Genomic DNA, 17,117 nt, shown 5'->3' with positions numbered 1-17,117 from the left:
TTTTCAGCAAGCAAATGATCCAATATAACCCTTAAGGACTTATGAAAATTGCAACCCATCTACAGAAAAATAACTGATGTTATCTGAAAACAGATAGAAACACATTTTTATATTTTTTTTCCTCTTTGACAATACCTTAATCTGAAGGGTTTGTTTTGTTTTGTTTTTTACTGTTTTCTCTCACAACCTAGCTAATGTGGGAATGTTTTCCATGACTACTCATGTATAACTTATTTTGAATTGCTTGAGTTCTTGTGGGTGGGGAGTGAGAAGGGAGGGAGGAAAAGAAGTTGGAACACAAAGTTTTTAAAAATTGATGAAAAAATTTGTTTTTACATATATTTTGGAAAATAAAATTCTATTCAATTCATAAAAAAATAAAATTTTTGCATCAAAAAAAGTTAATTGGAAACTAAATAATCTTATTTCAAAGAATGAATGTGTCAAAGAACAGATCATGGAAACAATATTTACATTAAAGAGAATGACAAAATGAGATAACATACTATTATTTGTGAGATGAAGTCAAAGCTGGACTTAGGGAAAAGTATCTCTCTAAATATTTATGCTGATAAAAGAAAGAGCAGATCAACAAATTAGGCCTACAATTAAAAACCTAGAAAAAGAATACATTTAAAATCTCCAATTAAACATCAAAATGTTAACCCTGCAAATCCAATGAGAGGTTAATAAAATTGAAAGGAAAAATGAACTAAATAAATAAAAATTGGAGGTGGTTTTATGGGAAAAAACATTAAAATAGACAGACCACTGGTTAATTTCTTTTCTTTTCTTTTCTTTTTTTTTTTTTTTTGCAGGCAATGGGGGTTAAGTGACTTGCCCAGGCTCACGCAGCTAGTAAGTGTCAAGTGTCTGAGGCCGGATTTGAACTCAGGTACTCCTGAATTCAGGGCCGGTGCTTTAACCACTGCACCATCTAGCTGCCCTGGTTAATTTCATTTTTAAAAAGAAGCTAAAAACCAAATTACTAGTATCAAAAATGAAAAGTGTGAATTCACCACCAATGAAGGTGAAATTAAAGCAATTATTGGGAGTTATTTTGCCCAAGAATATGCCAGTAAAATTGACAATCTCAATGAAATGGATGAACATTTACAAAAATATAAACTGCCCAGATTAACAGAAGAGAAAATAAAATACTTAAATAACTATCTTTGAAAAAGAAATTGAAGAAGCTATCAATGAACACCCTAAGGAAAAAAACCCTAGTACCAGGTGAATTTACAAATGAATTCTACCAAACATTTAAGGAATAATTAATCCCAGTATTGTATAAACTAACTGAAAAATAAAGGAGTCCTATCAATTTTTTACGACACAAATATGGTTTTGACAATATTATGGAAATTATAAGCACAATTGACTCTATTAATAACAAAAACTATGAAATATAATTCTATCAATAGATATACAAAAAAACTATGAAAAAATATTACACCTATTCGTATTAAAACACTATAAAGCATACAAAATCAATGGAGTTTTTCTTAAGACAAGTATTATTTCTCTAAGACCAAGAGCAAACATTGTCAGTAATGGGAATATACTTGAAACCTTCCCAGAAAGATCAGGAGTGAAGTAAGGATGTTCATTCTCATCACCTTTATTCAATATTACACTACAGATGGTAGCTAAAACAATAAGCTAGGAAAAAATATTGAAGGAATAAAAATTGGCAATGAGGAAACAAAAATATCACTTATTACATATGATATGATGGCATACTTATATAACAGAAGAGAATCAATAAAAAAAACTAGTTGAAATAATTAACATTAGCAAACTTTGCAGGATATAAAATAAACCCACACAAATCATCAGCATTTCTGCATACTACCAACAAAACCCAGTAGGAAGAGATAGAAAGAGAAATTTCATTTAAAATACTGTCTACACACAAATAAAATACTGTCTACACACAAATAAAATACCTTCCAAGACAAACTGGGAGTTATATGAACACAATTATAAAGCACTTTTCATACAAATAGAGATCTAAACATTTGGAGAAATATTAATTGCTTGTGGGTAAGCCAAACCAATATAATAAAACAAAAATGACAATTCTACCTAAGTTAATTTACTTATTCAGTGCCAAAGCAATCAAATTAGCAAAGAACTATTTTATCAAACTAAAAAAAATAACAAAATTCATCTGGAAAAACAAAAAGTCAAGAATATGAAGATAAGTGGGGAAAAAAGTGAAGTAAGACAGACAAGGAGTTTCAGATTTCTAAGAATTCTACAAAGTGGTAATCATCAAAACAATCTGGTACTGGCTAACAAATAGAGTGGTGGATAAGTGCAACAGATTAAGTACATAATCCACGTTAGTATATGACCATAGTAGTCATGTTTGATAAACCCAAAGATCCAAGATTTGGGGAGTAAGAACTTAAAAAAAATTGCTGGGGAACCTGTAAAGTAGTTTGGCAGAAACTAGGCATATGAAGAAACCCAACATCTCATACTGTACATCAAGATAAGATCAAAATGAATAAATATTATAAACATAAATGGTATCATAAGTAACTAGGGGAGCATAGAAAAATGTACTTGGTACCACCTGACACCTATCAGATTGGCTAATAAGACAAAAAAGTAAAATAATAAATGTTGGAGAATATGTGGCAAAATTGGAACACTAATGCATTGTTGGTGGAGCTGTGAACTGATCCAAACATTCTGGAGAGTAATTTGGAATTATGCCCAAAGGGCTATAAAGCTGTGCATACCCTTTGACTCAGCAATACCACTTTGGGGCCTTTTCCCCAAAGAGATCATAAAAAAGGGAAAAGGACCCACATGTACAAAAATATTTATAGTTGCTCTTTTTGTGGTGGCAAGGAATTGGAAATTGAGGGGATGCCCATCAATTGGGGAATGGCTGAACAAGCTGTGGTATATGAATGTGATGGAATTATATTGTGCTGTAAGAAACGATGAGCAGGAGGAGTTCAGAGAAACCTGGAAGGACTTGCATGAACTGATGATGAGTGAGATGAGCAGAACCAGAAGAACATTGTACACAGTATCATCAACATTATGTGTTGACCAACTGTGATAGACTAGATTCTTCTCACCAATCCAATGGTACAAGAAAGTTCCAAAGGACTCATGATGGAAAAGGCTCTCCAAATCCAGAAAAAAAAAAAAAAAACAAAAGGAACTGTGGAATATGGATGCTGATTGGACCATACTATTTCTTTTGTTTTTGGTGCTGTTGTTTTTCTTTTTTGAGGTTTTTCCCTTTTGCTCTGATTCTTCTCTTATAACATGACTAATGCAGAAATATGTTTAATGTTATTATATATATATTACCTATGTCAGATTACCTGCTTCCTAGGGGAGGGGGAAGGGAGGGAGAAAAATTGGAAATTGGAAATCTTATATAAACAAATGTTGAAAACTATCTCTACATGTAATTGGAAAATAATAAAATACTTTTATTAAAAAGAAAGAAACAAAAATGTACCTGTCAGATCTTTGGATAATAGAAAAGTTTAGGATCAAACAAGAGATAAAGAGAATTATAGGAAGTAAAATAGATGATTTTGATTACATGAAATTAAAACGCTTTTGCACAAACAAAACTAATAAGGCAGCCCAAATTAGAAGAAAAACAGGAGAAAAAATTTACAAGTTTATCTGAAAATGGCCTCATTTCTCAAATAATATAGGTAAATATGCCAAATTTATAAAAATAAGAGCTTTTCCTCAGTTGATAAATGGTCAAAGGATATGAATAGGCAGTTTTCAGAAAAATAAATAAAAGTCATTAATAGTCACCTGAAAAAATGCTCTAAATCACTATTAGAGAAATTCAAATTAAAATGACCCTGATTACCACTTCATACATATCAGATTGGCTAATATGACAGCAAAAGAAAATGACCAATGCTGTAGGTTATGTGGGAAAATTAGGACACTAATTCACTATTGGTGGAGTTGTGAACTAATCAACCCATTCTGGAGATCAATTTGGAAATTTGACCAAAGGACAATACAATTGTACATAACCTTTGACCCAGCAATATCCCTACTATGTTTTTATTACAAAGAGATCAAAGAAAAGGGCAAAGGACCTATTTGTTCAAACAATTTTCTCATTGCTCTTTTTCTGGTGGCAAAATATTGGAAATTAAAGAGATGTTCATCAATTGGAGAATGGCTGAACAAGCTGTGGCATATGATTGTAATGGAATATACTTTTTCTATAAGAAATGACCAACAGAGAGCAGCTAGGTGACACAATGGATAGAGCACCGGTCCTGGATTCAGGAGGACGTGAGTTCAAATCCGGAATCAGACCCATGACATTTACTAGCTGTGTGACTCTGGGCAAGTCACTTAACCCCAACTGCCTCACCAAAAAAAACAAAAACAAAAACAAAACAAAAAGAAAAAAGAAATGACCAACAGGATGGTTTCAGAAAAAACCTGGGATGACATGAACTGATGCAAAGTGAGTAGAACCAGTAAAACAGCAATATTCTAAGGATGATCAAGTGTGAAAGACAGCTACTCTGATCAAGGAAATGACTTAAGACAGTTCCAAAGGATGCGAGATAAAAATGCTATGTACCTCCAGAAAGAGAATTGATGAACTCTGAATGCAGACTTAAACATGCTTCTTTTAACTTTATTTTATTTTGATTCTGTTTTCTTTCAAAACATGCCTAACATGACATTTCTTTTATGGTACCTCACATGTATTATTGAAATCAAAGTGCTTGCTTTTTTGGATGGGGGATAGGGGTAGGGTGGGAGCAAGGGAAAAAATTTAGAACTCTACATTTTTGAAAATTAATATTATTTTTTACTTGTAATTGGGAATTATTTCACTGGATAAATAAAAATATATTTTTAAAAAACCTCTTGCTTCATTTCTTCCAGGATTTTTTGTGACCTTGTGGCCAAGTTCTGTTTTTCTTTGAGCTTTTGCTTATAAATACTTTGAAATTATTCTCTTCTGGGTTTGTACCTTAGGAATCTGGGTCTCCATAGTTACTCTTGAAGGACCTGCAAATTTTCAGTCAGCTTTAAACACTATGATCAAAACCATGGTGTACTTGCTATTCCTCCCTTGTCTGAGTTTTGTAGGCTCTGGACTCTGGTTTTATTTTTAGCAACACACATGTAGATTCACCTCATGTTGGAACTCAGGTAAAGAGTTACTAGCTCTGGCTAGAAGTCTTTGCAGTTTCAGAGCAACAGAGCTGAATATTCACCCTTGTTCCATAGTTCCTGCTGTAGTCACTTATCTATGACTGATTTCACAATTGTGAGCTTGAAAAGTGACCGATGGTTGTTTTTCTTTTGATTTCCTTACCCTTACTCAATCTGTTTCTAAGTCTTTGTTGGAATAGTTGTAGGAAAGAAAGGGAATGTGCTGCTTCCTCCTGCTCTATCTTCTTTGTTGGTCTTCTTGTTTTCATAAAAGAGTAACCAAAAACTGGAATTCCACTTAAGATGGTTGTTCAAAGAGTTAGAAAGTTATTATTCTATATTAGTCTTTCCATTATATGTCTCAGAAAGGAAAATTCATGTTATATTGGTGCAAACATGAAGTTTTTTTGTCAGAAAGGCTAAAAGAGAATTGATTTACATTTGACTACGTGCTTGATGTATTGCCATTTTTAATCAACAAGCATTTCTTAAATATCTTTTAAAGTCCAGATACTGTGTTGGGTATTGAGGATACAAAGACAAATTGAAACAATCCCTGTCCTCAAGGAACTTATAGTTACGCAATGTGTGAAAGAAAATAATGTTTCAAAAGACTAGAAAAGAAGTCTAGGTTCAAGTTCTAATGGGCTTTAAACACTTATGGAGGAGATTATACTTGATTCTAAAGGCAACAGGAAGCCACTCAAATTTATTGAGTGACATGTTCTCTTAGCATCCCCACATATTCATGTGGATAGTAATACTTAGAGCAGCAGTAATGTAAGCTAGCCTTACAGTCAGAATGACCGGTGTTCAAATCTTACCTTAGACAGTTACTGGCCAAGTCATCCTTTCACAACTTAATCTCTTGGTGACTCAGATAATTTTTAGTGGGTGAAATTGAGAAGCTACAGAGCTGAAGAGACCTACCAAATGTAACCAAGAGAATAGATAACAGAATTAGGCCTGTTTCTAATTTTATTGTTATCTCCTTTGCACCAAAGGGAAATGACTTTCTTGAGGTCACAAAGCTAGTTAGTAAAAATCAGGACAAGAATAATCCCTTATGTCTAGATTGACTACATTGTAATGTTTTTATTTTGTTTATTTTTCAAATGATAATCCTTCAGAAGTGGTAAATGAGAATGGATTCAAGTTCTACTTAAGGCATTTGTCTGAAGACCTAGGGGAAAAAATCTACTGCCCAGAGTCTGTATCTCAATATATCATTAGATGGATCAAGAAAAATTAGAATTTTTTAGGGAAGGAGATTTATAGGCATTCTTTTCTATGGACTGCTTGGAAGGTTATTACTAAATAGCAAGCAATGTGATAGAAAGTGAATGCTTTTCTCTCTGGAAATTATTATTTACTCCATATTTTGTCACACACTCTATGATTCTTCACTAAACTGCTTATAATGATTAATACTGCTGCGCAATTCCAGCAGGCTTCCGTCATGTTGAATGTTTCAGGATACATTTTCAAAAGTGAAAGAAATGGTTTACAGGAGGAACATTTCTCTAGTATTCACAGAATAGAAAGAGATTTCCTAATTTTAGAGAAGAAATGAAGACCCAGAAAAGGGTTTAGAATTTGCCCATCATCACCCAAAGAGTTATACAATTTTCATGGACTCAAAGCTAGAAAGGATTTTAGAGGTCATTAAAGCCAATTCCCCTTCCCCATTTTATAGAGAATTAAAACAGAAGTCCAGAGAGGAAGAGACGCAAGCTAGGGGTAAAGCCAGCACTAGAACTCAGGCCCCTTGACTCCCAGGTCAGCACCCTTTCCACTGTGCCATGTAATTCCATTTTTTTTAAACCTGTAAGAGGTGAATCTAAAATTGTTTATAAAGGGGATGGAGTCTTAAAAATTACCCCAGCCAAAAAGGTAAGTGATCTAGACATCAGTTGTGTGAAAAGAAGTTAATTGTACTCTGTGAACCCAGATGTTCTTATTGATTGTTTTCAACTATAAATATTTAATTATCCCAGAGCTCAAGGTGGGTATGGAGATACTCAAGACACTGGTCTGGCTGGCATAAAAAAGTTCATATTGGGGATAAGTGGGTGATAAGTTTGAATAGGCCGGCCCAGATTAGAAAAGTCTTAAGTGCCAGACTGAAGAGTTTGGGCTTTATTCTATTTTAACTAGGGACTCTTTAAATGTTTTTGAGTAGAGAAATAGCATGATGGAAAACAATAATGTTTTCAGGTTTATCCATGTGACTTTGCAGCATGATACAATGAAAAGAGATCTAGATATTGGGTCTGAGGTCCTGGGTTTAAATTCTATATTGGCTATTTATCACTTATACAACATTGGGCCAGCTGCAACCTCTCTGAAACCTCATTTCCTCCTTAAGAAAAGATAAGAGTGGGCAGCTAGATGGCGCAGTGGTTAAAGCACTGGCCCTGGATTCAGGAGTACCTGAGTTCGGGTCTGGCTTCAGACACTTGAAGCTTACTAGCTGTGTGACCCTGGGCAGGTCGCTTAACCCCCATTGCCCTGCCAAAAAACAAACAAACAAAAAAGAAAAGATAAGAGTTGAATAATTTGACTTAAGATACTCTCCAATTCTAAATCTATGGTCCTTTTATCCTATGCCCTTGGATGACTTTATTTTTAAAAAAAAGAACTACTAAGAATATACATATGATCTAATTCATTTGGGTAATATGAGAAATGTTTTCATATTTAGGAGTAGGTATTATATTTTATCCATCTAACCTTTACTCTCAATCTTTTTATTTCCTCCAGGAGAATTCTTAAGTTTTGCTGATGACTTGCTCTCTGGCCTTGGAACATCTTGTGTAGCAGCTGGTAGAAGCCATGGTGAGGTCCCAGAAGTTAGCATCTATTCAGTCATCTTCAAGTGTCTGGAACCTGATGGTCTCTACAAGTAAGATATAATGAAAGCACTTGGGGAACTTGGGGAAAGAGGAAAAGATGGTCTCTTCGGGAAACCCACATGAAAAAGAAAAGACAAGAAGGGCACTCAGGGACTTGATGTCAGCATCACTGAAATGATTAAAACCTGCTTTGTAGTGAGAGTCTGTTTCTGAAGGGAACAGTATGTGTTATTCCATCTTTTAGTCCTCTAAGTGTTCTTTACATGGACCAGTATACCTTGAGAAATTACAATTCATACCTATGATAATTCATAGAATATTAGGAATGACAGGGTCCTTAGAGCATGGGATATATTTGAATGTTAGAACAAAGCAAATACAGTGCTAGTGTTGGAAGAGACCCTTGAATGTGGAATGTTAGAACTGGAAGAACCTTAGAACATACTGTGCTGTGTTAAAATGGAGATTCTTGAAATTGAAAGAGACCTTTGAAATCATTGAGCCAAACTACTTAATTTTATAGATCATGAAACCGAGTCTCAGAGAAGAGAATTAGCTTGCTCAAGTTTATACAGTTAATTACAGAAATGTGAGTAAAGCACATCTTTCCATGAAACCACACTGTTTCTTAGGAAATTAATGTTTTTTCAACATTAAACTTTTTTTTCACAGTAAAACCATGAAATCCATTGTATATTTATAATCATTCTCTCCCTTATTTAATACATGGCACCCATTTATTTCCTTCTCTTCCTTCCAAAACCCTTGAAGATCCAAATGGAAAACTAGAAGACTTATCTGTCCATTTCAGATGAAAATCCATCTTGATTCTTCATGCATTTCAGCCTCAATGCTTGTTTCCACACCCATAAATAAATGCATAGCCCTAGAAAATAGTAATGTATATGGTCTTAGACCAAGGCTTTTTTCTTAATATCTCATTTGGCCTAAATGATGTAATTATCTGTAGGGGAAAATCTGGTTCTTATTGAGCATTATATAGGAATTCAGAGGAGGAAGAAATTATTTCAGACTGCAGGAGCCAGGAAAGGGCCTGGGAGGTGGAATCTGAGCTGGCTGTGGAAGGCTAGTGAGGCTATGGATAGGCAGGGGCATTGTAAGAAGGTCCAATAAGGAAACCAAAGGCACACCATTCCCCCACAGAACTGGGGAACAACAAGGCATGTTCCAGGGGTGACAAATAGACTGATTAGGCTGGATTCAAGTGTGTGTTTGGGGAAAACTGAGAGATAAGACTGAACAGGCAGGTTATGGTCAGCTTACAGAGGATATTATTGCCTGATTAAGGAGTTTGGAATTTAACTTTAGAGGAAGTTGGGAACCAAATACTTTCTTTTTTTTTTTTTTTTTGCAAGGCAGTGAGGGTTAAGTGACTTGCCCAGGGTCACACAGATAGTAAGTGTCAAGTGTCTGAGGATGGATTTGAGCTCAGGTCCTCCTGAATCCAGCACCAGTGTTTTATCCACTGCAACCCCTAGTTGCCCCCTCAAAAAAATACTTTTAAAAAATTAAGCAGAAGAATGAAATGGGATATTAGAAAGAACACTGCCTCTAGAGTCAGAAAACCTGGATTCAAATTCCTTCCCTGCCTCCTTAGTAACTTTGGGGTTCTAGGTAAAGTATATAAGTTCCCTGCCATCACTTTTCTTATCTGAGAGGACTAGACTGGGATACATAGCCTCTGAAGTAGGTTCTAGCTCCAAATCTATGATCCAATTCTATGATCAAAATAATATCTTTTACAAAAATTTCCTTCTCTGACTTAGTCTGAAGAAGAAATAAGTGATGAGGTCTTTCTATTACATATTGGAGCCTGTCTGGCCTGTGCTGTCTCACCTCTTCTCACACCTCTGATTCCCTAACCACCCCCACACCCATTTCTGGCTTTCCTGGGGTAGTAGACATCTACTAGAAAAGGGTAGTACCCAGGCAAAGGGTCAGAGGACCAGCTGCCCAGTTGAGTGGGAGGAAAAGGCAGTCTCTTTGGGGAAACCCACATGAAAGAGAAAAGGCAAGAAAGGCACTCAAGGACTTGGTGTCAGCACCACTGAAATAATTAAGCCCTGGTTTGTAGTGAGTAATGAAACATTTTATGGAATCCCAAAAGCAGTTAAAGTTGAGAGCTGGCAAAGTGACTGTCAACTTTCAAATATTTTGATTAATACTTTTCCTACTCACCCTTTGGTCTCCTCCTCCCCCCCCAACTCTACCCACCCAGGGCTGGTCCCCCTGCAATTCACTGGCAGTTTCCGAAAGAGGAAAAGCCTTTTCTTCCCCATTTCTCCTTCTCTGTCTGGAAACGTGCTTGAAGCAAGACTTTCTGTTTATAACTTTACATGCTTCCTTTTCTTAATTTACTTTATTAATATCAATGGGAATTGGGCGGCTCTGAAAAGATGCCAGGTTAGTGTCTGGAACAGCTTTAGATCTTTCTAGCTCCTCTCCTCCCATAAAGTTCAAGATGATAACTTGCTCTCTACTAGTACCCCTACTTGGAGTTGCCCATTGCTTTAGGGGAGAGAGAAGCTTTTTCAAAAGAGGTTGTGTTTCAGCTCTTAAGTTTCTCCTCTTCTCTTTATTCCCTCTTAACATCATTTGGTTTTCTTCCCTGTCTCTCCTTTCTCTTCCTACCTCTGCCTCATTTCTCTTCTTTCTGTTGCTTCCCCCATTTCTTATATATTTCTCTTTCACCTCTCCTTTCTTTTTTCTCTTTCTCTTTAAATAATTATAACATATTAGAATGAAGGGGAAACCTTCATTGACTAGCCCAACTCCTTTTTTTTTATAGTCAAGGAAACCGAGACCTAGGGTGGTAAAGTAATTTGTTGGAGGTCACACATTTCCCCCAACCACTACCTCAAGCTTGTTCACCATGTAAAGACAAATAATAATGATGATTCAAATGTATATCCTGTACAAAGCTCACAGAATAATAAAGACAGAAACTAGGCTCTCAATTTCATTCTAGGGAATGAGTACTTTCTGATAGGGTAGGCCCAAGGCAGAGCACAAAAAGGGGGTCTTGAACAGCAAAGAAGCCATGTGCAAGAGTAGAAAGAACATTGAAGGGGGCAGCTAGATGGCACAGTGGTTAAAGCACCGGCCCTGGATTCAGGAGTACCTGAGTTCAAATCCGGCCTCAGACACTTGACACTTGCTAGCTGTGTGACCCTGGGCAAGTCACTTAACCCCCATTGCCTGCAAAAAAAAAAAAAAAAAAAAAAGAGAAAGAACATTGAGTGAAGAGTCAGGAGGTCTAAGTTTTCATCCCAGAAGTGTCAATATCTCCCTGTTTAACCTTGGACAAACCTCCCAATCTGGACCTTAGTTCCTTCATCTTTAAAACGAAGGGTTAGGGAGAAGCTAGATAGCACAGTGGATAGAGCACCGGCCCTGGAGTCAGGAGTACCTGAGTTCAAATCCGGCCTCAGACACTTAACACTTACTAGCTGTGTGACCCTGGGCAAGTCACTTAGCCCCAATTGCCTCACTAAAAAAAAAAAAAATTAAAACGAAGGGTTTGGATTCTGTGTTCTCCAAGGTCACATATGATAATTCTGTGACTTTTGTGGCTATATAGGATGAGTGAAAGAAAGGGAAGAAATGGGGGAAAAAAGGAAGTGAGATGCAGTGTGAATCAAAGCAAATAGGCCAGTCCCCAGCCAAGTACACAGGCATGCTGGAGTACACACACACACTCAAACTCAGAGGGAGACATATTCAAATAGACCCCTGCATCTAGGAAGACTAATTGCATTTGAAACCCCTCCATCCCTGTAATGTCAAACATTGCCACAGGCCAAGACATCAGAAAAGCGAAAGTCAAGGCAAATTCTTTGTCCTAAATTCACCCCAGTGTGACAAAGTAAAAACATTAGCTCAGTGTCATTTTTAAATTGAATTGCCTTGTTTGTTTCTCTTGTCTTGTTTTTGAGTAAGAAAGGGAAGGGGCAAGCTCCTCAAATGCTTCACTAATGGGAGCGATTCCCAAGCCCTTGGGGAAGTTGGCCACTTGTGGGAGACCTTGGTTTTAGTTTGATTTATCAGGTGAATCCCTGCTTAGTGCAGATACCCTTGACTGGTTGGCTGAGCCTAACCATATCCACCACCAGTGCTTCCTGTGCATCCCTGATTATGGGCCCAGACAACTTTCCTTTTCCCACCTTCCTTTGGAATTACCCAAAACAATTAACCATTACTCAGTCCTCATCTTTACTCACAAGAAGTTCTGAGTTAGTATGTTCTCAGTCTGTGGTTCAGGGACAGTTCCCACAGATTACAGATTACAAATTACAACAGATAATGAACCCTCAAATCCACCACCACCACCACCATACACATACACCTCTATTAAACCATCAACTCATTGAGAATAAATTCCCAAAGAAATGGAACACGATCCCGGACCATATATCCATGACCAGTATACTTCTGAATAAGGGTTACTAACTAGGGAATTGCATACCTAATATTGTTCTGAGGCCACCCACCCTGAAAAAATAAATGCTATATAAGCTTCCCATTCTGCCTTGTTTCTGTATTTGAAATTCCACAATCTGAGTTCAAATCCACACTTGACTACATATTACCACTGTTATTACTACAGGAAGCAGTACAGTGGAAAGAACACTGTGTCCAGAATCAAAGAACTTGGGTTCAAAGGAAGCTTCTGATATTACTTGTGTGACTTTTGGCAAGTTGCTGGTCTTCAGTTTCTCCATTTATAAAATGAGAGGGTTGGATGAGGTGGCCTCTGAAGGCCTTTCCAGCTCTAAATCTTATGATCCTTGAGCACTCTCTACTTCAGAAGACAACTAGTTCCTATGATCTTAGAGATGATTACCAGATACAGCCAGACAACTAGAAAATAGTCACTGACTTTTCACATTTCAAACTCCAGACACTATAAAATCTTAGGAATTAGAGGTGGATAGAGTTTTAAAATCATCAAGTCCAACCCCCTTATTTTACAGATGAGTAAACTGAGACCCAAAGAGGGGAAGCTTGCTAGGTGTATCATCATGGATCCTATTGAATGCTCACTTTTGATGTTTGCTTTCTTTATATAATTGGTTCCTCCAATATAGCCTTGTGACAGTCTTGATGTTTTTCCTCTCTGCTAAGCTGTTCCTTGGAGTTAGGGTATTTATTCAATTTCTTTCTTTTTTTCCCCTCTTTTAATGTCTATGCATTTCCAGAATGAAGTCTGATTTCTCTGGCAAAAGGGTTTGCTCCAAAAAGACCCCAGGGGGCGAGACAAGGAATCTTGGAAAGGCCAGTTCTGTTCCCTACACTGCCCTACACAGACCCCCCCTCATCAAAGGCCCCTTGGGGGAGCTGCCTGTGTAACCCATTGCCGAGGTTGCCGTCGCCACCGCCACGGATACTATAATTATATATTAGATTAAATCCCAATGTTTCTCTTTATTTACATTCCTAACCTACCCTCTTCATTTCCGCCACTTGTGCCAAGAATCAGCACAAAATTTACTGGAAATAATATGGAAGTCATCAGGAATTCCTCCAGGCCAGCTTTTCAGAGCTCATACTCCCACTGGACAGGTCCTTGGGGTTTCAATCTGTGAATAGGACCAAGATGAGGCCAGATGCCTGTCCCCCACCCTTCTTCTTGGGGAAGGACCAACCTGCCCCCCCACATCTGTCAGCTGAATGGCAACTGGGGCACCACAACATTTCCTGGGTGGGTGATGGGGTTCTGCCTCCTAAACCCAGGGAGATGGCAGAGTTTCTGTTGCTAGTGACAGATGTAGGAAGGAGAATAGGTTGGTACATGCCTAAGAAGGGACTCCCTCATCTGAGTGGAAACCACATTTCCTTTGTCATGGGTCAGTGGTTTTAGGGAGAAGCTGTAGAGCCTCAGTATCAAGACTAATATAAGTACAAGATCTGATAGGAGACCCTGAAGTATAGCCTACATTCTTTGGTCTTCGGCTTCACTTTCTGTACCATGAGTATTGCAATTCCTTCTAGACTTAACTCTCAACATTTATCAAGTGTTTGTAGTTCATCTAAAAAGGTACAATATCACAATTAATTTTATAATGATTATGACTCCTTCAGTCTCCAACCAAATGTGTCTGGAGAGTTGAGCCCAGAGGTTGACTCAGGACATTCCAGTGAAAGGAGCCAGGGTGTTGGAGTACTTTTCAACTTTGTTCTCTCCCTCTCTTCTTTTGGTCTCCTTCTGCCCTCCTTCACTTCTCTGTCTTCTTCCTCTCTTCCTTTCTGATTTTCCTTTCTCGTCTCCCATATCTCTTCTCCACATTCTCTTCATTCACTTTCTGCCTTCCCACATCCCTCTTTTCCCTCTCTTAGGTCAGTGCTAAAATGTAACTGGTTAAACCATATGGGTAGGATATTATGTTCATGTGTTGGAACCCCAAATGGATCACTTATTTCCACCATACCTCATAGCTATAGGCTATATACCTAACCACAAAAGCTGGAGCATTAGAGCCAGAAAGGACTTTCAAGATCATTGAGTTCAACATTCTTATTGTCATAAATGAGGAAAATCTCAGGGAGGGAAGGTAACCATCTGAATTCAAATAGCCAGGAAGTGGCTCAGGCCTTGTGAAGAGCTGAGCCCAGGAGGGATGGGATGACTATTGATGAATTAGTTCATCCCATCTACTTGAAAAACAACTCAAAGATAATGTTCTCCTGATTCTGGTTTAGGAGTATCATTATGATTGATAGATAAATGGATAGATGGATAGATAGATGTATATGTGTGTATGTATGTATATACATATGTTTGTATATATGTATATACACATTATATACGTGTGTGTGTGTGTATATATATATATATATATATACATATGTGTGTGTGTGTATACAGTGGCATTATTCCATTTGCTGTGTAGCAAATGCCTGCAAATAAACTCAATAGACACCTGAGTTCCTACCTCGATAATCTGTTTCTGTCACTGTTGTCTCTTCTCTTGGTTAAGAGCTATTAGCACATTAAAATAAAGCAAGTAGGATCTAGCAAAGTAACAGATCATATTTGTATCTATTTCCTAGTTCCCCAAACTAAGTGACCAGTATACTATTCCATGAACTATGAAAGAATTGTGAAGGAGGGGGAAGGGACATTTGACATCAGATTTGGGTTCAAATCATGATTTTGATATTTACTAGCTATGATACCAGAGATGAGTCATCTCATCTTCCCTTATGACAGGTTCTTTATAATAACATTGTATTTCATGAGTACAGCGCTGTCATCTTACAGCAGGCATGCAATTCAGTCTTCTTCAGGCTTATCATTTCAAAGATAGCACCATTCTGGCCACTCAGAGCACAACCTCTCTATGATTTTACAATGATACTAATGTATGCTTATGTAGCACTTTAAAATTTACAAAAAATGTTTTCATACATTTTCTTGCTTGTTCCTTGTGACAGTTTGTGTGGAGCATACAGTAGGCAGCTAGCTGGCACACCATACAGAGTGCTGGACCTGGAGTCAGGAAGAACTGAGATAATATTTCTAAAGTGTTTTACAAAGCTTAACATGCTACATAAATGCTAGTGGATATTACAAGATGCACGATGAAACTGTAATTCAGGGAAATTATGAAATTTACCCATGGTAATATCACAAATAAGTGTCACAGAAAAGAAATGAACCTAGGTCTTGACTCCAGTCTAGCACGCTGTCCTCTAGACCAGATAATATTCTAGAGTTGTTGTGAGCAGTCAGAAAACCTCGTTATAGCCACGTAGACTGATCTTGAGATGACAGATGTAAAGACTAGCAATGGAACTGTATTTAGTTCCACTGAATCTTGGTAGGACTCACTAGCATTTACATTCTGCAAATAGAGCCTTTCAGAATATGGGGTCTTCTTGAAACTATGAGAACTTTAGTGAAAGATAGAAATTAAAATGTGGAATATTATTATATGCTAACAGACAGAATGACCTTGGAGTCCAGAAGACCTGGGTTCAAATGCTCCTCTTTCATGTACTAGATGTGTGAGCACAGGCAAATCATTGATCTACTCAACATCTCAGGAATCATTCAGATTGTAAGCTAGTGACAAGCTAGAGGTCTACATTGGTCTAGGGAACTCTTTATATCAGGTGAAATCACAGGTCCAGATCCCACCTCAAAAAAATAAAAAGTCATGGTCTAGTTCCAGTTCTAACCCCAGCTATATGATTGTGGGCAAGTCATAAACATTCCAAGGCTCAGTTCCTTAAGCAGCAAATGCCAATGCTACATACCTCATAAGCTTATTTTGAGAGTTGTTTGCAAATCTTAAAATATTATATAAGTACATGTAATTTTCTGATGATGGACAAATTATTCCCCTTCTTTGGAAGTGGTTTTCCTCATTTACAAAATGAGGGGGTTAAATTAGATCATATCCAACATCCATTCTAGCTCTTATTATTTTATGTTCTGAGGCCCCCTCTAACTCTAATGCTGTATTTAATTTAAGTACCTACTACATTTAAGGAAGATACTGTGCTAGCCCCTGGCCTTAGAGGGGGAAAAAACAACCACCTCAGTCCTTTGGTCCTCAAAGAGTTTCCAATTGAATAGGTGGGTGAGACATATAGAATGCTATGTTAGGGAAACTGTGAAATCTTGACTGAATCTCCGGAGAAGAGATTCTTATTACAGAAGCTGCCTCTTACTGGAGCTGAAAAAGACAGAACAGTCTGTTCTTTATTGTGAACTCCTTCAACTTTTGCCTGGAGCCTTTCTTTCAGAATGTAGCAAGAGGGAAGTGATTTCTCCTTTTTGCCTTCCCCTTGCTCCCTATCCAGGAATTTGTAATGGTTGCCTTGGTGGGGAGTGGAGTTGCATGTAATCATCAATAGCTTCTGAACACAGGTCAGAGACTAGGGTTCCCAAGAGTGGGCTTCCCATTGAGAGGTATTAGCAGCAGCTAGGGCATCAATAGATCTTCTGCAGAAGCTCATAGCAGAAGTAGAAATGGGTGTACCTACTCAGCCCAAGTTTTCAAATTCAAGAATTTCCAAGAGTTCAAGGATTAGAACTTAGCAAAG

The 17,117-nt window shown here is 37.4% G+C and overlaps 1 protein-coding gene across 4 annotated transcripts in view; it reads left to right on the top strand.

Moving 5' to 3' along the window:
* ASTN2 (astrotactin 2) overlaps positions 1-17,117 on the top strand; it is a 1,144,107-nt gene that overhangs the window by 1,026,122 nt on the left and 100,868 nt on the right. For all 4 annotated transcript variants that reach the window (XM_043982377.1, XM_043982378.1, XM_043982376.1 and 1 more), the window contains one exon: positions 7,954-8,095. In XM_043982377.1, coding sequence (XP_043838312.1) covers positions 7,954-8,095 — 142 coding nt within the window. The remainder of the gene's footprint in view (positions 1-7,953; positions 8,096-17,117) is intronic.

The sequence above is a fragment of the Dromiciops gliroides genome, chromosome 2 (assembly GCF_019393635.1).
Source record: "Dromiciops gliroides isolate mDroGli1 chromosome 2, mDroGli1.pri, whole genome shotgun sequence".
Lineage (NCBI taxonomy): Eukaryota > Metazoa > Chordata > Mammalia > Microbiotheria > Microbiotheriidae > Dromiciops > Dromiciops gliroides.
This window is presented reverse-complemented; position numbering and strand designations above follow the sequence as displayed.